Raw genomic sequence first — 21,641 nt, forward strand, 5'->3', positions numbered from 1 at the left:
TTGGGTCTTATTTTGTACAGGAAGAACAGTGTTTTCTTCCACCAGCAGCTCCTGCAGCCATCTGCTGGACGAGCTGATATGATTTCCAGGCATGCTGAGATGACTCTGTGCAATCCCTGGCATTTTCAGTAGGGATCACTTTCAGTCTTGTTTGCACCCTCTCCTCCACGTACCCGAAACTTTTTCCTTTCTGCTCTGGGTTTTTCATAGACCTTCCAGCCACTGTTAATGTTGTGCCCTCTGCTGAGTGGCCAAGTGTCCCTTTCATGCAGACTCCTTGCTCATGCTGTGCACTCTTTCTTTCTCCACCGGGGGACATGCTGTCTAGCTCCCTTTCTCCCACCCTCTCCCCTTCCCCTTGCAGAAACTCAGACACATTGTTTTCTGCTATGCTCCTGGGTCCTCATCACTCCTAGATGATGCCACTGACATTAATGTTCAGCCTTTCGTGTGCCAGGTGGACAAAGCCCTCCTATCTAGAAAGGCTGAGACCCTCAAGAGCACAAGGACCTTCTAGCACAGCGATTACAAGTTGAGTAAACTGACAGTCAGTGTGGCCAGTGCCAACATTCCTTTTAGTCACTGTCACCAGTCATTATAAAATGCTTACTCTGTGCTAAGATGAAACTGGAGATGAAGAGATTTCCACAGGAGTGACTTCTAAGCCACCTCCTTGACTGGGAATGATGACTCTTGGGCTAGGGGAATTAATAGAGTGGCAGTGATAAGCACAGAGGAGGAGTGCAGAAGGAAGAATGGGTGTTGTTGGGAAGACAGTGATGGTGGGAGTGGCTACAGAGGAGTCCAGCATGGTTGCTCTCTTCTGGCTATAATAGAAGAGTCAGAAGCCTTCCACCTACCCTGCAGCCATGGTGGGCACCATTCCCCCTCTGTTCTGTTACCTTTTTACTTTTATTTTTAAGACAGGATCTCTTTATATCGCCTTGTCTGTCCTAGAACTTACTATATGCACCATGCTGTTTTCAAACTCACGGAGATCCTCCTGCCTCTGCCTTCCGAGTACTAGGATTAAAGGCATGTTGCCACCACACTTGACCTGGCATATTGACTATTTTCTTAGCTGACATTAATATGCACGAGATGTCAGCTGCTTGACGTTTTTCATAGACCTTGAAGTGGGTGTGATTATGTAGTTGGTGCTCCACAGGGAGTATCAGGCCCACAATACTGGTTTGTTTTTGTCATCTTGACTAGAGTGACCTAGGAAGACACAACTTCAACTGAGGAATTACCTATATCCGATTGTGCGATGGAGCGTTTTCCTGATTTTCTTGATTAATGATTGATGTGGGAAGGCTCAGTCCACTGTGCGTGTACCACCCCTAGGCAGGTGGTATTTGGCTTTATAAGAAAGTACACTGCCAGGCGGTGATGGTTCCCTGAATTTAAGGCCAGCCTGGTCGTCAAATCGAATTCCAGGAAAGCCAGGGCTACACATACAAACCTTGTCTTGAAAAACCAAAAGAAAAAGAAAAAAGAAAGCAGGCTGATCAAACCAGTAAGCATCTCTCCTCCATGGCTCTGCCTCTGCTTGAGGTCCTGCCTTGGCTTCCCTCAGTGATGGAGTATGTCAGAGATGTATTAGGGAAATAAGCTGAGTCTACCTCAGATTGCCTTTGTCCCAGCAGTAGAAAGCAAACTCATATGCCAGCATGCTTTCTTCAAGACAAGGTTTAAGACAGCAAAGGTTTGTCAACTCTGTCTTTTCAGGGTCAGACAAGGGTGAATTGGCATTCTCTTAAGTCACGATGGCTTCCCTGTATGAGGAAGGGAGGCACCTGCTGGTGCACACAAGGATGTGGCCTTAGAGTAACGTGAGAGGGAAAATATGTCTGACGTGTCATTAGTGTGTTTCTATTACTGTGTGTGTAAGTGTGTGTTGTGTGACTTCACCTGTACATATGAGAACAAATGTTTATTCAGCCCAGATAGGGCCCTGACAGCAAAGGATCACACCCAAGTCTGGCTTTATAAGCCAGTGAGTTTATTGGGGCTCCTCGCAGGAGCGTCGATAGCTTAGAAAGCTGTATCACCAAGAAGACCACCCCAGTTCCACTGAGGACTGACTCTTCTTGCCCCAGCTACTAAATATAGCTTAAAATAGCTCCATTGAAATCTCTTCCCTCCTTCCCATCTCTGTCTGTATTAAGTGGGAGGTTCATTTTAAGTAATTGTTTCTCGTGACTAGAAGCTTAGTAATTAACACTTGGCATGCTGGGAACCCAAGGAAGGATGAATTTGTCACTGGTGAATCCCTTCTTCATGGAGATTAATTAGTCTTCGTTCTGTTGACCCTCCATCTGATAGGATGAGTCTACCCACATATAGGCATCTACTTGATGTAGGGTCTACTGAGTTCAATATTAATTGCAACTAAAAAAGGAACTTAGAGCAACCTCTAGAGTAATGTTTGGTGGATGCCTGGATTCTGTGGTGGCTTGACACTTTAGTACCAGCTGTTACAGAAGAGAGAAGACAATGAGGTGCTAAGAGGGCATTGGAACACATGGCAGTTGAACTTTGACCTTGCCCACTTAGGAGCTCAAGGAAACTGCAAACCAACAGTTGTCAGTTCTCCTGGCAGGCACTTGAAAGGGTGCAGGCAAAGTAAATGTAGGGCCGGGAACTCAGCAGGCTCACAGCGCCAGCAGTGTGGCTGGCAGTGTGAACTGAGGGACTGAGTAGGTGACCACGAGGCTGGGATTACTTCAAGTGTCAGCAACCAGTAGGTACCATTTAGATCTGGGGTTGGAACCCTCTCTTCCTCAGGAAGGCTGCTCACTGCCTTCTCCCGGTCACTTCCTTTATACCTCCAACACACCGTCTGGTTGGGTATAAACTACCAGCAGCATGTTTTCCCCATCTGTTTTCCTCAGAAGGGTTTTCCTATGAAGGTCCAGAGGAAAGCAAATAGTTTCCTGTGGAGAATCTGACTTCTGTGTTTTGGAGCTTTTCAGTGAATGAGTGTTTATCTTTCCTGTGGAGCCCTGCCTGTGGTGGGATGGCAGGCCTGTTATTGTACAGAGGAAACTTATTTACACTTGGAGACTAGAAAGGTCAAGGGCTAGAGGTTCCCCTGGCTTCTTTGATGTCAGTGCTTTCTCTTCCAGGATTCATCAGAGATTTTAGTGCTGATGTTCAGTAGCACTCCTGTCTCTTCTCCCTTTCCCTGCTCTGTGCCTGCCTTTCTTCTTTCCCTCATTCTTCCCCTGCTTCCTATGCAATGAGGGAGGTATATCTTTTGAATCTTTTGGCAACAGCCACCCTTGGCTATCCCTGAGAATCAGCACAATAAGGGCCCACTGTTTTCAAGTCTTTATTGCCTGTCAAGAGTCCTCCTGGAGAGGGTTTCCTGGGAGAGATCCCGTTTCCTTGGAGGTATGCCTTCTCCCATGTAGTGACTGTCCAGCATGTGTATGTAGATTGGGAAGGGCTTATTGAAAATAAAACCTGCTCAGGTCCAGCACAAGAGCTCAGCAGGTAAAGATGCTGCCAAGGCTGGTGACCTCAGTTTGATCCCTGGGACCCACATCGCTGGGGAGAAATGATTCATGCAAGTTATTGTCCGACCTACACCCATGCCCATTGGGACATCCTCACCCGAACAATCCACACAAGGGAATAAACAAATGCAGTAGAAATAAGTAACTAAAAAGCTGGGGTGTGGTGATATGTGTTGGGATTCTGTAAACCCCACCCCTCAGTTACCTAGCAACAGCCAGGTATACCCCACCCCTCAATTACCTGGCAGTAGCCAGGTATGCTCTGCCCCAGTGACCTGACACTATAAAAGGGGCTGCTTGCCCCCTCCTCTCTCTCTTGGCCTCTCTTGCTCTTGTGCTGTTGCAGCCTTGCTCTCCCACTCCTACCCCTCCACTTCCCTTTCCCTTCCCCCTCTCTCCCACGTGCTCATGGCCGGCCTCTACTCCTCTACCCCCCCATCTCTACCACCCTCTTAACTCTCCTCATCCTTCCATGACCTGAATAAACTCTATTCTGTACTATACCATTGTGTGGCTGGTCCCTCAGGGAAGGGATTCCCAACATGGACCCCCCAGAGGCATCTCCCTTGCCCCTAGGCCTCGCCACATCTCCATGGGCCATATGTCCCCCACTCTCTTCATCCTTCCCCTAACAATATGCACTTGTAATCCTAGCAGACAAGGATGCGACACAGGAAGACTGCCACAAGCTTAAGGCCAACTTTGAATAGCTCGAAATATATACATGTATGTATACATATATACAAACTCCTACCTGTGTTTGACAAGAATGCCTATTCTATTCTGAGCAAATGAGTATGTATGTTAGTAGTCAACTCCAGAATCCTAAGTCAGAGCTCCAGGATACTCACCCTGTGTCCCTTCACCTTCTACCTATCGACTCCTGCCTTCACCCGTGGGAACTGCCTTGGTATTCTCTATTTCTGTCTGTCCAATTTCTCTTTTAGGTTAGTATTTCCTTTCTTTCCCTCTTGTCTCTACAGTGCTTCAGCATCCCCGGCAGACCCTTCTACCTTTCCTGTAAGTGTTGACATTTCTCCAGAATATGGTCTCTGGGTTCTTTTCAGACCTGTGCTCATAGCAGATTTCTGTCTACAGGTTGAACCTTTCTCCATCTCTCCATCCATATGCTTATTCTGGTGAGTCCTGGGCTCCATGTCTGCTAGTTTACCAAGGATCAATTGGTGCCCTAGCATGATCAACTTTATGCCCTTTGGTGGGGGCCACCTCCTTGGCTCCCCAAGCATACTATTGACTTGTAAATACCAGGCTTATTTCCCCCAGATGATTGGATACTTTTGCATTGGAAGGATTTACAGCCACTTTTTTGCTCAAAAGAACACTTTCACATCCTAGTGGGGGGGGGGGGTAATGACATAACCAATCCCTAAGTACAAAAACCCATCTGTCCTATGAACATGAAATCCCACCAATCTCTGGGCTTAGATTTAAACCTCACCAATGCCCACCCTGGAAAACTCCACCCTCAAGAAACCCTATATAAAGCCTACCTCCTGCTCAGCTCCCTGCGGCTTCTTACTTTGGCAGAGGCAGCCACCATCTTGTGTCTCCCCCAATAAACCTCTTGTGTGAGGTTTGTTGTCCATTGTGATTTTTGTGGTATTCCTTGGTCCCTGACTGCAGGATACCTCTCCCTTTGACCTGTGACACTCTCATCAGGGAAGCTTTTCCTATCAGAACTGTAACACACAATTGTTTTTCATGGCAGATGCATGCCTCATACCTGGTTCTTTGGGCTAGCTCCAACATTAGGGCTTTCATATACTCTGCACCCTGCTGTTACCACCCTAATTCTATGTTCCAGCTGCTGCTTGGTCTCTGAAAAATATTAGGGAATTATATTTGATGGCAACAGTGATGAACCTTGAGGATCATGGTGGCCCATGCCTGTAATCCCAGCACTCAGGAGGCAGAGATAGGAAGACAGGCATAGGTTGAAGGCTAGCCATGTCTAGCGAGTGAGTTCTGGGCTAGCCTGGGCTACAGAGTGAAGCCCCATCTCAAAACAGCAAAACATGGTGACAAACCTAATCCCAAATATAGAATAAGGAGATATTGTCTATGGACCTGACAGAGTCCTGAGCTGGGATTCAGTAGAGATAGCAGCCTCTTTCTTTTAGAATCTCTAAACCTTGCTGATAAAAATGTACCAGGCATCCAACTTGAGGAATGTTCATTTGTTTCTGGACTTTAGGATGGTACTGATTAGACATATCATACTGGGTTGAAAAAATTGTATCCTTGCAACTCAAATGAAAGGGTGTCTGTCCTGTCAGCCCGTGGCTTGCCCGAGCTTGATTAACTTAGAACTAACACAGTAAAGAGGTATGACTGTTCATTGTGTCATGGTTCCCTTCCCTGTTGTCCCCGCAGGGCGCCAGCTCACTGGAGCTGAGAGGGTCTCCACAGCCACTGCAGAGGAGACTGACATTGATGCTGTGGAGGTCCCACTCCCCGGGAATGACATTCTAGAATTCAGCCGAGGCGTGACTGATCTGGATGCTATTGCTAAGGATGGAGGCTCCCACATGGACTCGACGGTAGGTGATCATGTGTGGTCCTGGTGGCTCTGAGAGCAAGCTGGGTCACAGCTGTAGCTTTGGGCCCTGAGTCGTCTCACAGCCCCCACTGTGACAGCTTCAGAGTGAGGTGCTCTGTCACACCTTGGCAGGGCTGAAGCACATTTCATTGCCTCCTTGAGGGGTCTGACCTCCATGGACTCGACATCCACGTGCCAGCCCTGATACAAGAGACTGTGCTGTGGGGTTCGTTTCTGAGGTGTGTTGCCCACCTGGGGAAATCTCATCAATGTTCTACCCAATTTTCCCTACACAACAGCCTCTTGTATTTGTGTAGGGCTCATCCAGAAGATCAAAGTGATAAAATCCCGTGACTTAGTGAAAACAAACAAGAAAGAAAATCCAGTCTGTTTGAGCCCTCTCACCTAGTCTGATGGTTGTATGCCTTCGAAACCCTCAGATAACTGTTCCATTAAGTCTGGAAACTGGCTCGCTGCACTTTAGAAACTGAGATCACATTAAGGCGGGCCTCCTCACCTCCAGCCTAGCATTCTGAGGTGGGATGACTAAATCCTAGAGGGGCTTTTAATAAAACCCAGAAACAAACTCCAAGGGCCTCAAGACTAAATTCAAACTTGAAGACAATTAGACTAATAAAAAGAAAAGCCAAAAGAAAAGTTTCTTACCAGTGGTGTGACCCTGGCTGGGGTCCCCAGGCCACTCACTGGCACCATTTCTCATCCTCCATCTCAGTCTAGGTCAGTTCTTGGGGAAACACCTGTGTAGTTTGTCATGCAGTACCTCCTGTTTCTCTGATGCCCCATTATTTAGCTACAAGGGGCAGTGGACCCCACACAGTCCCCGTGTGCCTTCTTCCTATGTGTCTAAAGAAGCACCAGACACAGAACATACCTCCCTCACACTGAACTCTGACTTACAGGAACCATCTGTGTCAAAGTGACAACCAGGAGAGAGAGGCAGTAGTTGTGGTCACCTAACTCACAGAGGTCCTGCTGGGTCCTTTGTTGTGGTACCTAAATACTCTTACCTCACTGTGAGAAGAGATGGGAGAGGAAGGAACATCTGACCTCAGAAGAGGAAGTGAAGGAAAGAGCAGGGAAGAACTGGGACTATCTCCCTTTTGTTTTCATAGCGACGTGATAAGTAGCTGTGTCTGTAGGCATGGATTCTAAAGCTAGAACCCAATTTAGGGTATATAATTGGGAACAAGGGATACAAGGTATTTTACCAGCTGCCTGTCTCCCACCCTAGCAACAAACATTACCAAAAGTATGAAGATGGAATTTTCTGACCATGAGGTTCAAGTCTAGGTGTGCCAGCATTTCCTGGAGCTATTCCTATGTCATTAAAGATAGACCATCTCCAGTGTATGACTTTTTCTCTGTCCATGTACCCACTGTGAATGTTACAGTAAGAGTGGAACCTCAACAGTGGCATCTGCCTATGAGCCATGTTCTGTCTTCTCTTCTCAGGTCTCACCCCATCCACAGGAGCCCATACTGACAGCCTCCCCTCGCATGCTGCTCCCTTCTTCCTCGAAGCCACCAGGCTTGGGCACAGGGACGCCCCTGTCCACTCACCACCAGATGCAGCTCCTCCAGCAGCTCCTCCAGCAGCAGCAGCAGCAGACACAAGTGGCTGTGGCCCAGGTTCTCCTCAGCCTCCTCCCTTCTTCACAGGCTCCACTCTCATGGGCTTGACGCACCTTCCCTAGCAAGGGGCTCAGGGCAGGTTTAAAACCTAGGGAGCTCTAAGGAACTGCTCATGCTATTGGTTCATTGCTTGTTGGGGTTCCGGGAAGTGAAACGGGAGGGGGACAGATGGGGACTGTGGTTAAAATGGAAAAAAAAAGCACATTGGTTCCCCATGTATCCCTCGCTCTGAGTTAGGCTTGGCTGGCTTGGCTGATGTTGTTGGATAATGACTTGATATCCCCAAGGAAAAAATATGTACACAGCCCCTCCCCCTTTCCTGCTTTGTTTCCTTGTGTCTGGGGTGGGAAGGGGGAAATGCCCTTGGAGTTAGGACAGGTGTGACTATGATACACCTCTTAAAACAGCTCGAAGTATGAAGCTGTGCCCAGCATCCTTGCACAGACTGCAGCTCTGGCATCCAAAACATTCTTGACCATAATGGGCACTCAAGCCTCCATTAGTGGTCTACTTATTCCAGACAGTACTTGATTAGGAATTCATTACAAAAGCAATGAACTTTTAGGAATTTAGGTTGGATTAGGAATTCATTACAAAAGCAATGAACTTTTAGGAATTTAGGTTGACGGTCTGAGCCATTTGAGAAGAACTGGCTACCTCTTACCATCCAAATGGAGTCTGTGCCCTGAAGTGGGTTGGACTATAGCTGATTTGTGGGAGCTTGGGCTGATCGCCCTTGCTGCTTTCAGCAGGAATCATTCTGTTTGATTTTTCCGGTGGACACTGTAATTCACACTCTCTTGGAGTTCAGTAATCTGAGCCTTCTCTCTTATGGGCAAGTCAGGGATGGTGAAGAGACATGCTCACGTTTCATATAAAGGCTAGAGTCTGAAGCCAGAGTCAGGCAGGATCGGGACTTATGTGGGTAGAGGAAGGTGGTCAGGCAAATGGGATGGTTGGAGAGTTATCTTGGAAGGCCACTGTATGCACCAGCCTTCTAAATCTGCTAGACTTGACTGCGTACTTAGATCGCCTAAGGTCTACGGTACCAGGAGCAGGCTTCTCCGGGAAGAACTTACTGATCCTTCTTGTATGTTCTGCCTACTCTCCTGGCTCCTGAGTGAAGTGAAGCCCCCTGGCAGAATAATTCTTCTGTACACGTTCAGGAAGCATCTGGTAGCCGATCTTTAATACAATCTTCTATGGTGAGGCCTTAAGGAGCTCTCTTGTCGTCTTGCCTTTGCTGACTGTACCCAAGGCACAGGCCTTGAGGGTCACTTCGCTCCATTCAAGGAGACTTCGAACCAGAGAGATGCTGATTTAAGGATAGAGCCTCAGAGGTGGGGGTGGGAAATCTGACTCTGAAACCCAAGGATATGCCCAGCTGGTGGTAGGGTTTACAGGTGTATCCAGAACAGTAACAGAGAAAGGGGACATCACTGATGGCTTCTTATGTTTAGAGGGAAAAAAAATATCTGTCACACGAAAGACTCCGTCTCTGGCTAATGACAACAGCCTGGAAGTCTGAGTCTCTGCCCCTCGGGGTGGGGGAATAGCAGGAACAAGGCCTGAGGATTTCAGCTCTGGCCCATCCCAAGGCTCCGCAGTTCCCAAAGTTCCCCCTATTGAATACAGATCCGTTCTTCAAGCAATTCTCTTTCAGCATATCAGTTCCTCAGTAATTATTATTCATCCAAGATCTGAGGCATAGTCATGCTGTCTTATTATCAGAGGGCATCTGAAGCAGAAGCTTCAGCTAAGTGCTAAAGGGAACCAAGTTGCAAGTGTCTACTGTGCCCACAGTGTTGTGGTAGGGGAGGAAAGCACTCAGCCTACAGTCAGTCAGACCCACAACTCACTACAGGTCTGCTGCAGTTGGGACAAAACCCAAGAGTGGTTTTCTGGCATAGCAGCAAGTATCTGTCTTAACATTCATGCCCCTGCCCTTTTCTAATTGCCTCTCTCCTAGAAGGCAGTGGGTCTAAGAGTAACAGTGTAGTGTTCTAGATTTGTTTCACAAGCAGCTAAGTTCCAGGTATTTTATCGGGTTGGTCAGCCCAAGCCTTTCGTGTACTCAGAGTCTATTGGAAATAGCCAGCAGTGAGCTTCTGGACTCTCAGCTCAATCAGGATGTGATGAAAGGCCACCAGTGGGCATCAATGCCCTGTACTGACACAATGACTTTGAGGAGAATGGCAGGCTTCCAGAATCTTTCAGTCCAATTAGACTTAAGGTCACTTGGTGGCTTCTCAAACATAGTCTTCTTTCTGTCCTTGCCATCCTCCTTAGTTGGTCTCTGACCACCTTCCTTCTCTCTCTGCATCTTATATTTGCTGCCAGGGACACAGTAGGGTACAATTGGACCTTTCATCTGACCCTTTGCTCCCTGGTCCTGTAGTGGGTTCAGTCTTAACCCAGCCTCTTCAAGTGTTCTTATTTCATAGGATCTGATCCAAGGCCTTTCTGTTATTATCTTCATCCATGGGTAAAATCGGTTACATAAGCTATGCAGGTCACCTGCAACAGACCAACTGTAGCTCGCTTGGTCCTTCTGCAGGACTGATTAGTTTCTGCTGGAAAGTCAGCTTTTACATGTTCTGTCAGACTACTGCTTAGCAAACTGCAGGGTCTCTGTCTCTGATGGGACTCTCAGCAGTCCCTAGAACTCAGTAAGTATGTCATTTCAGTGTTTCTGGTGAGAACATACTTTCCGTTTCTCTGAGCTCCCAAGCCTCTGCGTAAAGCCTCCTCGGTTTAAAATCTAAGGGTAAAGCCCAATCCCATGCTCGGAAAGTCATTCATTGCATTCTTTATGTCCCTGCTGCATTTGCTCTCACGCACCAATCCGATTTGGTTGCTGCCTTTAGGCCCATATTTAGCTCTTTTTGATGTCGTGACTTTTTCTAAGACCTCAAAAGACCTCTTCCAGCCTCACCTCAATTCTTTCAGAACTGATCTTGAACATGCCTTCCTTGGTCTTAAACACATGGGGTCAAAGAGGTCATTCTTCAGTGTGTAAATAGTGAATTACCCTCTTCCCTCTGCAGCTCTCTCAGCCCAGCATGAGGCTTGCCTGTCTGCATCAGCTTCCCAGCTTTTACAATGGACCAGTTCAAGGGTGTGGGGGAACATAGAGCCACACCTTGAATCATACCTGAGATGTAGCTGGTGCCTGCTTTGCTGCATGCTGGGCCTGCCTGGCTCCAGGGCTGTGGCTGATTGACAGCAGTTAAGTGGGCCAGATCTGTTCACCATTTGCTAAGCCCTAGTCCAGCTCTTAGGAAAAAAACAGGAGTTGAAGCTCGTTGTTATTTAGAGAGCTCCTCTACCTGTTGCCATTTGTGCTTATTTAGAACAAGTAATTTGTTATTTATGCTTTGTGCTTTGTGGTTGTGAGTGTGTGCCATAGTTAGAGAAACAGTGCTGAGCCGCTCCGCACCCTCACCCGGGCCCTCCACATAGCCTCTGTCCTTGTGGCTACTCCCAGTCCCCAGCCCCACCCAAGTCCCTGGCGTATGCATGCTGAGACAGCGCTACCTCTGCTTCTGTCTGTTATGAGGAAGGGGGTGGGGGGTGCTCTGGTTATCTCCACTGCCATTTCCATGTGCCTGCCACTCCCTAACTTCAGCCTGGCCCTGCCCCCACTTCTGATGGAGGAGCTGGAGTCCAGGCAAGTAGGCTGGAGAGCGAGCGAGCAAGCGAGTGGGAGGGACAGTGGTGGCCGGGTGGGTTGAGGGTGAGTGTCAGAGTTTGCGGGGGGGGGGGGGGGGGGTTGGTGTTATACATGTTGTTCTGGGATTGGGGTGCAGAACTGGACAGCAACACTACATGTGACTTAGTGCCCCATTGCTGTGTCTGTGGCACCAGCGTAGCCTTAGTGGGATAGTCAATGCTCAGGATAACAGAAAGTACTGTGGGCAGTTTTGTGAAAAGATGTTAAATTGTCTATGGCTGCTGGTGGGGAGGGGAGAAAAACGAATCCAAACCAAGGGTGAAGCTAACACTGTCTGGTTTTAATAATCCAAGTCCCTATATACTCGGCTTCCGTGATGTCCTTGCCTGGCCAGGGGTTAGTTCTGCAGCTCAGACTTATGATCCTTATGCCTGATGCCACTTCTAATGGCTGCAGAAGCAGGTGGCTCATTAGTGCTGGCTTGGGCATGAGAGCAATATGTTGTTTCCGTGTTTACGGAGCTTAACATCTGTAATGATACAGCTCTGCATGCGCAGAGGAGAATTCCTTATGTAATCTGGGACAAGGGGCACTTACATTCTGGGATGTTTGTTCGTGGCACTTAATGTCAATGGGTTTTACCAGAAGCGTAGTATTCGAGGGTGGTCTCTCAGGTATTGATGGTACTCTCTGCCTTTGGAACTTGGACACCTGCCAAAGAAGCATCTCGCCTAACTTCTGCAAGAAGGAACGACTTTTTTCTTGTTGTTCTTCCTAATTCTTAGATGTCACTATGGGGATCGGAGGACTTTCCTCAGTGGCCCTTTAGCAAGTGGTCACTAGTGTTTAAGACTGTCTATCTGAATTCAGGATTGAACGTCCCAACCCCTAGCCAACTCCCTTCATTGACAGATGGGGCAGTTTAGGCCCAAATAAAAATGCCTATTGTTGTTTCAGAAGTTAAGACCCCAAACACTCCAGCTGCTAGTACCATATTTGCTTCCTAATGGTCTACTCTGTTGGGATGCTGGCACCCAGGGTTGTGACAGGTATGTAGGGAGCTCACAACAGATGCTAATTAGTGGTGTGCAGCCATGGTTCATATTTCTATTTGATTTCATCAGGAGTAGAGTAGAAAGTGAGAGATCTAATCAGTAGATGGTAGATTTCTTTCAAAGGTACTCTTATTTCATGTAACAGTACTGACCAACAGAGTTTTAAGCTAGCCTGTCTTGTGTGGAATACAGGTAGAAGTTTTTCCACAGCCATTTCCTCATTTCTTAGATTCACTAGGATTTAAGGGACTCCTGGGCAAAATTTCTTAATGCCTCAGCTTCCAAGGAAACTACAGATTTCACAGCCACCCAAGATCAGAAACTCAGGCTTCATGTTGCTGACACAGTTTTTCCTGGTCTCACCCCTCTTCAGATCCCCCCTGTGAATATGAAAGAGCAAAGGGAAGAGGGCAGCATCCTGATCAAGATAAGAGCTCCGTCCTCAGCAGTCCTTTATGGAGGACACATTTTCTTTAGATTCATTAGGCATCTTCTCCCTGGGGAAGGATGAGCCCAACCTTGAGGATCCACTAATGGAGAGTGACAGTAAATCTCATTAGTGGCTCTGCTCAGTTCAAAGCAGAGCCAACTGCAAGGTCAGGACTTAAGAACTGGACAGAGAAGGAAGCACCCACTGGACCAGAATGTGATTTTCTTAGCACTATGGCCTGAGAAGGCAGATGCGGAGGCCTATAGATGCCTCAGCAAATCGTGAATTTCTACAGCACCCTGCTTTTCAGACATCAAGAGCAATTTGCCTGGAAAGGAGCCAGCGAATGCTTCCTTCCCCTCATCCAGCTTTCTCCTCCACCCCACATCCTACACACTCTGGTTCTTTGTCAACACCAAACTTTGGGTCCAGAAAGCCATCTTCCCTATAGTCTGATTTGGTTCAGGGGACCAAACTCATTCATTCCCTTTCTCCAGAGGCTTCTAAAATTCTCCTGACCCACTTCCAAGCACAAGAATCGTGTTTGTGTGAAAATAGACCTTGTGCCTATTTTCTTGAAGCCAGAGTCTAGAGTATACCTTCTCCCTCTCCTCCCACTGGTTTCACCCTACAAGGTGAAATTCACCAGGAATGGCCACGTAAGCACCATTCACTAGCATAGAGCCTGTTGAGTGTGCTGTGGCTCCCTGTAGCACGAGGATATGAATAAATGAGGTGTTCACTATAACAAGAACCTCAGCCTTCATAATGCTGTCAGAAGAGCACGTCTGTAAGTCATTCAATAAGCATTTAACCCCTTCCAAGAAGGAATCAAGGTTCTTTGGGTGGCCATTGGGAACAAGAGGAGAATAGGAAGACAAAGCTGGTACCCAGACATAAGAAAACATGTTTTAAGATAACCAGTTCACTAATAACAGTATAGCTCTACTTCCTGTGTCTTTTTGCACTGATGATGTTCAGGTAATTGGAAGGAAAGATAAGATTATGGGCAGCAGGGCTGGGGCAGGGGGAATGTCGTGATGGTCTAGTCAGTGTATTAGCTTTTGCATTGTATTTTTTTAATTGATTTGAGACAAGGTCTTGTTAGGTATTTCTGACTGGCCTACGTAGACTAGACTGGCCTCTGAATTGTTCTTCTGTTTTCCATGTATTGGGATTACGGCATGTATCCACCATACCCAGTTACTTTTGTTGTTGTTTTTTATTTGTTTGTTTGTTGTTTTTTAAATTATGGGTAAAGCTGGGTGTGATGCCACATGCCTGGAATCCTAGCACTGGGGAGGTAGAAACAAGGTGACTGCAAGTTCAAAGCCAGCCTGGTCTGTGTAGGCTGTAGCAGGCAGGCTAGAGCTATGTACCAAGAGCACATCTTAAACAAAATGAAGTTAGAAAAGGACGCTGTGTTGGACCCAAATGGGTTCTTAAAATGGAGGAGGAGGGTAGTTTCTCCACAGGGACACTACAGGGAGTAGAATTTCTTCACTTCAGCTTGCACTTGGCATGGGACCCAGAATGGTGCCTGGGCGACACATCATGGCCCTTGATGCATATAGAGACGTCTGCAGGGCCGTTGACCTGTCTTCTCTTGGCTATTTTTCCAAAAGTACAAATCCAGGTGCCCATTTTCCATGCAGGGTTTCTTCATCTCGAATTGAATGTGGGCAGGGGTATCTCTGGTCCTGGCCATGCAATGGCAACTGATGTGTGTATTAATGTCCCTCTCTTTTCTTTGTCCCTTCTCTTCTCTGTCTCCCTGCCTCCGCTTCTCTCCAGGTTCACTTGCTGAAGGATCAGTTGGCTGCTGAGGCTGCGGCACGGCTGGAGGCCCAGGCACGAGTGCACCAGCTCCTGCTGCAGAACAAAGACATGCTCCAGCACATCTCTCTGCTGGTCAAGCAGGTGCAGGAGCTGGAGCTGAAGCTGTCAGGACAGAACACCAGTAAGCCAGGGTCCCGTCTAGCCTTGGTACCTGTGTCCAAGCTTGATAAAACAAGTTATTTCCATGAACTCTTGGAGGCTGTGCTTGCAGCCTTGATGGTGCCTTTGTATTTCAACAGAACATAGTCAACATTGTTATTAGCCTTCACATCTGATAAATTACAAAACTGCAGAACCAGAGGATGTCTTGGCTGCCTTCTATCCACTACTCAAACTTGACCTTGAAGGTTCTTGGGAGACTCAGCCATATTCATCTTCTCTGTCCTTAGCTACTCTATATTTCAGAAAAGTCCATTTCTTCCTCAGAGGGATTGCTCAATAAAAAATATCCTGAGTCCACATGGGGCATCATGCTACGAGCTCTGTGGGACCTATAAACCCCTCCATGGTTGATTCTCTGCACTGCAAAGTCACTCACTGTTCTATTGCACAGAGAAATGTCTATCCATTTCATTGGTAAGGTGGTTGAGCAATTATAAACAGAGTGACAGGAACTAGACTGTATAGTCCCTGTTCTGAGATTCTTTACTACCTGTATACCAGGTACCTCCAAGCTGAACTGGGAAGCAATAGGCTGTCTAGCTCCAGGCCTTCATCATAAACTTGCCTGTGGGAAGTTCTGGATATGCTTCAAGTCTATCTTGACTGTGGTCTGGCAAATCCCTGTCAATCAGCTATTACAAAAAAATTGTGATCATATTTTTTTTAACGTGTAAGCTTGTTTATTTTCTGTAGTGGTAGATTGTTGTTACGCCCCTTGCACCACTGAGGAATCACACGCAGGGAGGTTTAATATGTAGCTCAGAATTACACAGTTAGCAAACAGTGAGTGAAGTTTAGACTCACACTTAGTCATTGCAGATGTGTTTTTCTAACTATATTAGTAGTTCTTTCAAGCTACCCCCTTAGTTATTATCCAGTCCAGCCCGTTGAGGTCCCTCAGCAGTAGTCAGAGACAGGGCTGAGCATCTGAAAGGTATAGCTGGGAGCTACTGTGTGTAAGCCAGTGTCCACGTTCCTGTCTTAGAAGGTTCCATTGTTACCTCTTATTTGGAGGATGGCTGAGTTGGTGCCTTTCCCCAGCCCCCATCAGAAATCCACTACAGAGCATTCGGTAGCTTTTCCAAACTCTCTGCGAGCTGTTCTTCTGCAACCGGGTGCATCTGATGCTGCAGGGATGAAAGGAAAAGAGTGCTGGGTGACTGTGTAGACTCTCAGTGATGCTACAGAGTCAGTCAGGAAAGGAGCCTTTCAGGAACCGGAGTTGTCAGAACCAGGCCTTTCAGGGGTTACTAGAGGAGCTCACATTTGAAGCCTTGCCTAACCTTGCCTCTCTTGCCTTTTGTTTTCCTGCAGTGGGCTCCCAGGACAGCTTGCTAGAGATCACCTTCCGTTCAGGTGCCCTGCCTGTGCTCTGTGAATCCACCACCCCTAAGCCAGAGGACCTACACTCACCCCTGCTGGGCGCTGGCTTGGCTGACTTTGCCCACCCAACGGGCAGCCCCTTAGGTAGGCGTGACTGCTTGGTGAAGCTGGAGTGCTTTCGTTTCCTCCCACCCGAGGATACCCAGCCGATGGCACAGGGTGAGCCGCTCTTAGGTGGCCTGGAGCTCATCAAGTTCCGAGAATCAGGCATCGCCTCAGAGTATGAGTCCAACACAGATGAAAGCGAGGAGCGTGACTCGTGGTCGCAGGAAGAGCTGCCACGCCTGCTCAATGTCCTGCAGCGCCAGGAGTTGGGTGACAGCTTGGATGATGAGATCGCTGTGTAGGTGCAGGGCAAGGAGCTGGTGAAGGTGGCAGCATGATGCCAAGGGGTCAAGTCTGCCTGTCCCTGGCTGGGGATGCCCAGGGGAAAGCACTGCTGAGAAAAACACCCAGGGCTGAGAGTGTAGGGTTTCCGAAGAGGGTTGGGATTTTGCTTTGGAAGGTAAAGGGAGGATGAAATTGGATTCCTAGAGATAGGAATCAGCACTTGCATTCTGCTAATGATGGAATGGAATGGAAGCAGGGCTTTCCAGAACCCAGGACCTTGGGATGGGTCCATCTTCAGAACCACAGTTCTGGAAGACCTGTTGCTCCTACCATTGTAGTCAGGTTCTACTCAATCTGTCTGTGATGTTTCAGTGACCTACACTCTCCAGTCTCTGTGGTGCAGACCATAAATGGAAGCCATTGGTACCTTCTCGGGTACTTAGTTTTTGGATATCAGGATGCTACAAGTTGCCTAACCCTCCCTTAAGCAGTAGGAGAATTCCTTCCCCTGGCCCTGGCTGAGACTGTAGAGGTTGGAGGATTTCCCTCTCTGCTGGCAAAGTGATGCTCTGCCATTCAGTGAGCATGGAGGTGACAGGAGTCACAAGTCCCAGTGAATAAACTAGGAATTTACTCTGGCTGCTTCTGAAGAAGCTAGGAGTGTTAATAGGATTGAGGACCCTGCTGGGAGACCCAGGGGAGGGTTAGCCTAGGGGAGGGTTAGCCTAAGGGAGGATTAGCCTAGGGGAGGGTTAGCCTAGCTGTGCTGATGGCTGTTGCAGCTCATGTAGGTCTGATTCTTCAGTTTGGAAACCCTGCCCCGACCCATCTCCTGCCTGCAACCCACCTTATATAAGTGAGGCTAAGAACTATCCTAATACCCCTTTTCTTGCCTCAGGGGCTGTGCCTGCCTAAGCTTTGGCAGTACTATGCCTTTGTGTAAATCTCAGAGACCCAGAACCCCTGCCTTACATCTTTACCTGTCCCCTCCACTGGGCAGTAGTGGTCAGTTTTTACTAAAATAAATAAATAAAATAAAGAGAGAAAGAAGAAGAAGAAAGAAAGAGAGAAAGAAACAAATGTAAGCTGAGAGCTGAGACTGTCTACCCTTTCAGAATCACTGCCACTTAGATCAGGGACCACAGCTGTGCCACCCCAGCTTCTCTCTCTGCAGGTGCGTGTCTTGAGCACAGGAGTCCAAAGTGCAACTTTAATCTCTTACCATCTAGGCCTTGCCTAAGGGTCTACATTCAATAATAGGCTGGCCAGGCCCATCAGAAAGGTTCCTTTTTCCCTATCAGACCTTAACTGGTTACTAGATTTTCAACTCCTAAAGAGAAAGCTGACACATGTTCAAAGTCATGTGATGTGGGGAGGAGGTCGTGTTTATCCTAGACAAGCTGTAGGCCAGACTGCAGTGTTATCATAGGGACAGTGAGTAAGGATGGAGTTGCCGGGAATGGAGTTCTTCATCCCCAGCTTTGCTTTGAAATGTAACTAAATGCAAGAATGGCCCTTTTTATAGCCACAGTGGGGCTTCTCTTAAATGAAACAGTTAAGTAGTCCAGTTAAAGGAAATTAACACAGCTTTTCATTATCACTCCCTAGTGCATGGGGGTGTCCACAGTAATAGAATGGGATGGTGTGTGTGTGTGTGTGTGTGTGTGTGTGTGTGTGTGTGTGTGTAGACATGCTTTTGGACTTCTGAGAAATGACTAGAAAGATTCTCCAGGATGTTCAGATAAATAGTAGAGTTGTATCCTTTTCCCAACCTGATTTCGTCGACAAGGTAGAATGTTAATATTCTAAATAGCCATTGGAAAGATGTCCAGCAACAGAAGGAAGGGAGAACTCCAGGTGTGAGGTCCACAAAACTGAAGGGGCAGACGGCAGGATTCAAGATAAACTGGGCTGAATTTACTCAATCCCAGTCCAGGGTTCCTGGAGTCTAGGACCTTCAGATAGATGTACGCTTTTGTGTATCTGAGAGAGTGGGCGGTCTGTTTCCTCGAGGTCTACTTCCTGTGAGCGGGGGCTGAGAGTAAAACCAGAAACAAGTAGGAGTATGTGGACTGTGGGTGGGAAGGGCTTTGTAGGATAGAGTGAAGAAGTATGTGGGTAAGATGATAGTTTTTAAAACCCTGTAAGGGAAAAGGAAGGATGGAAGAGTTGGAGAAATGGCTAATGGATGGATAGATGACTTGAGACTCGTGTAAGACTTTGCCCTTGGTTTCTGGCTTCTTTGAACCTCCCCTTTCCCTGATTAAAGACTTTCCTGGAGAATTCATTCGTGTGCCATATCCTCCCTAGTTAGACCCAAATCTGGACATACTTGGTATGTGGAGTTGGGAAACAAAGAACAGACCTAGGGGCCTTGTGGGGTCACCAGCCACCGACCCTCCATTTAGCCCAATGGACGGGACAGACAATGATGCAGACCTAATTCTTCAGCAGTGGCAGACTTTCTTGCTTCTTGCTCTGCTAACTCAACTCTGCCTTCCTCCTTTTCACCCTTCTACTCTGCCCTATGTGGAGGACACATGGACACCAGGGCTTCCTTAGTGGTGCCCACCCCAGGTGCAAGAAAACTCTCGGGCATGCAAGGCTTCGCAGTTGCAGAGGCAGGACAGATCTTCTCTGCACAGGATGGACTGCACATGAGAACTGGAAACTGTATTCCTTACATTCCTGCTTCTACTGACGCTATCTGTGAAAACCTTTCTGAGCCTCGCTCTCAGCTGACCTTGTTTACGGATTGTGTTCCTTTATTTGCTCTTTGCTTGACTGCTTTTCCCTCTCCTTCCTCCCACCTATCCTAGCCTTCTGCTTCCTAAAACTGTTCTGCCATTAACTGTTGGGTCAGCTCTCTGGGAAAGGGTTCTGTTGATGTAAGTGCACTTACCCTTGGATGTGGTCACTAGTTAGTGGCTTTTGCTAAATAAACCTTTCTTATTTCTAAAAACTTTCCCATTGTCTCTACTTACTTCTTCTATTTAACCTGCTTCTTCTGTCCCCCTCCCTTGTACCCACTTCCTAAGCCAGGTATCATCAGCTCTGGAACACAATAGAGAAAAAAAACTGGAACTGTGCAGTGGTGGCCCACGCCTTGAATTGGTAGGCAGGGCAGATGGATCTCTGTGAGTTCAAGGCCAGCCTGGTCTACAGATTCAGCCAGAGATACATAGAAAAATCCTGTCTGGGAAAAAAAAGGGGGGGTAGGGAGAAAAATGGGGGGGCGGACAATTCACATTTCTCAGAGGAGAGGAGCAAAGTGGATCCTCTGTGGAAGGGTATATATACCAGCCCTGCAGGGTTAGGCTGTCCACTGGTATTAACCAGAAGTAAATTTGTTTCCCTGGAGGGCATTTGACAGTGTCTAGGTTCTTCTTCATCTCTCATAGTTAGGAAGGAGATGGATGCTTTAGGAATATAGAGGACAGAGATCAGGGATCCTACTGCATATAGGAGAGCCCTGACACGGAGTTATCCAGCCCAAGGCCATTAAAACCTATTGCAACGCCCTAGCCGACCTCCATTTGTTTTTGACTCTTCTGACCCCCAGTATTTTCAGATTTCAGATGCCATTCGAACGTGACGGTAGCAGAAGTGAATTCCAGCACAAAACCACTATGCATTTGTTTCTTCCAAAACTATGATCAAGACTCTTTAATTTCACTGACCCCTGGACTCAGTGTCTGAGATTTCTATTTGGTGGTTGCCCAAATGGGCCCATTCCAACCAAGTTTTTACAGGGAACAAAGTAGCCCTCCTCCCCATATCTTCCTAGAAGGATCACAGCCAAAGATTCACAGAGGAATCCTGGTACATGGGAATATGGGCTTCCCAGCATAGAGCAGTAATGAGAGCAAAAAGAACATTCCAGAAATGGTCTTCAGAGTTTCATGGTGCAGCCCATTTAGGAGGCTTTTCTGACTTCCCAGAATTAGAACTTTAGGCTGTTTGGAAGGCAAAGGGAAGACAGGGAAGGCTGAAGAGGCTTATACATGGTTTATTCTTCTCTGACAGTGATGCTAACTAAGCAATTTCTCTTACTTGTGCACTAGAATGGTATATGACACTTGCGGCTTTCATGAGAGTATATGAGAGAGCCTTGTAGAGGCCCCAGCAGAGAGTACCTATCAGTGCCCCAGGATACAGTAAAGTTTTATTTAGTGTGCTTCCTTCTCTACACTCCTGCATTGGTAAGTCCAGGTGTCTGATGGGCAATCTTTTCTATGATGTGCTGAAACTGCATGGAGCTCTGTCCCAGAAACTTTCCTGGGGTTATGATGACATTCAGTACATTAAATGCAAAATGTGGGAAGCACCTTCCTGTCCCTAGCGAGAGGATATTGGACACTGGGATGGATATTGATGAACATATGGTGTGGTCTCCCACCCCCACCCCAGCAACTGATTTTCCTCTTGACTGTTTGGGGAATGTGGTGCAGAGGCCATGGAGCAAGGAACATAGGAAAACATTAGGAGCCAGTTCCCAGGCGGTGATGACACCGAAAGAGGCCTATGCTGTGTATGCTTCTCACTGTACTTGTAAGGAACCGTATCAAAGGATCAGGACACTTGTGCACGGTCACACATGTAAGAAACCACCTTCCAGAGTCCAGTGGCTTTTCCAGTGAAGAAACAGTGTAGGGACTAGTAACACTCACCAGTCATTTCTCTCTCCCTTGGGGAATGGTATCCATGGGGTGATTTCAAGGTTGCCTAGACATCACCTTGCTTCTGAGTGCCAGGTTTTGACTGGCAAATTCCACCCCTTGAACCTGACAGACTCTGGACTCTTGCTAAGCAGAGAGGACAGGAAAGGCGGTGGGAAACGGACTGATGATGAGCTGGGGTTGTTCTTATAGCATGTTAAGTGACGGGTGTGAGCACAGCATTTCTCATGCTGGGGAAACATAAGAACCAGACATAATATTTTAATAACACAATGATAAACAGAAGCAGCTCTGCTAAGATCATACAGCCAGGCTCCAGGAAGAGGCGCTGTGCATCATGGGACAGATGAAGG

The 21,641-nt window shown here is 47.5% G+C and overlaps 1 protein-coding gene across 2 annotated transcripts in view; it reads left to right on the forward strand.

Annotated features, from left to right (window-relative positions):
* The window catches only part of NOS1AP (nitric oxide synthase 1 adaptor protein), a gene marked incomplete at both ends in the record, with an annotated part of 262,475 nt that extends 245,849 nt beyond the window's left edge, over positions 1-16,626 (forward strand). For both annotated transcript variants that reach the window (XM_080920099.1, XM_080920098.1), the window contains 4 exons: positions 5,919-6,085; positions 7,558-7,734; positions 14,690-14,855; positions 16,211-16,626. In XM_080920099.1, coding sequence (XP_080776225.1) covers positions 5,919-6,085; positions 7,558-7,734; positions 14,690-14,855; positions 16,211-16,626 — 926 coding nt within the window. The remainder of the gene's footprint in view (positions 1-5,918; positions 6,086-7,557; positions 7,735-14,689; positions 14,856-16,210) is intronic.
* Positions 16,627-21,641: the final 5,015 nt, after the last annotated feature.

The sequence above is a fragment of the Micromys minutus genome (assembly GCF_963924665.1).
Source record: "Micromys minutus genome assembly, chromosome: 1".
NCBI classification, from domain to species: domain Eukaryota; kingdom Metazoa; phylum Chordata; class Mammalia; order Rodentia; family Muridae; genus Micromys; species Micromys minutus.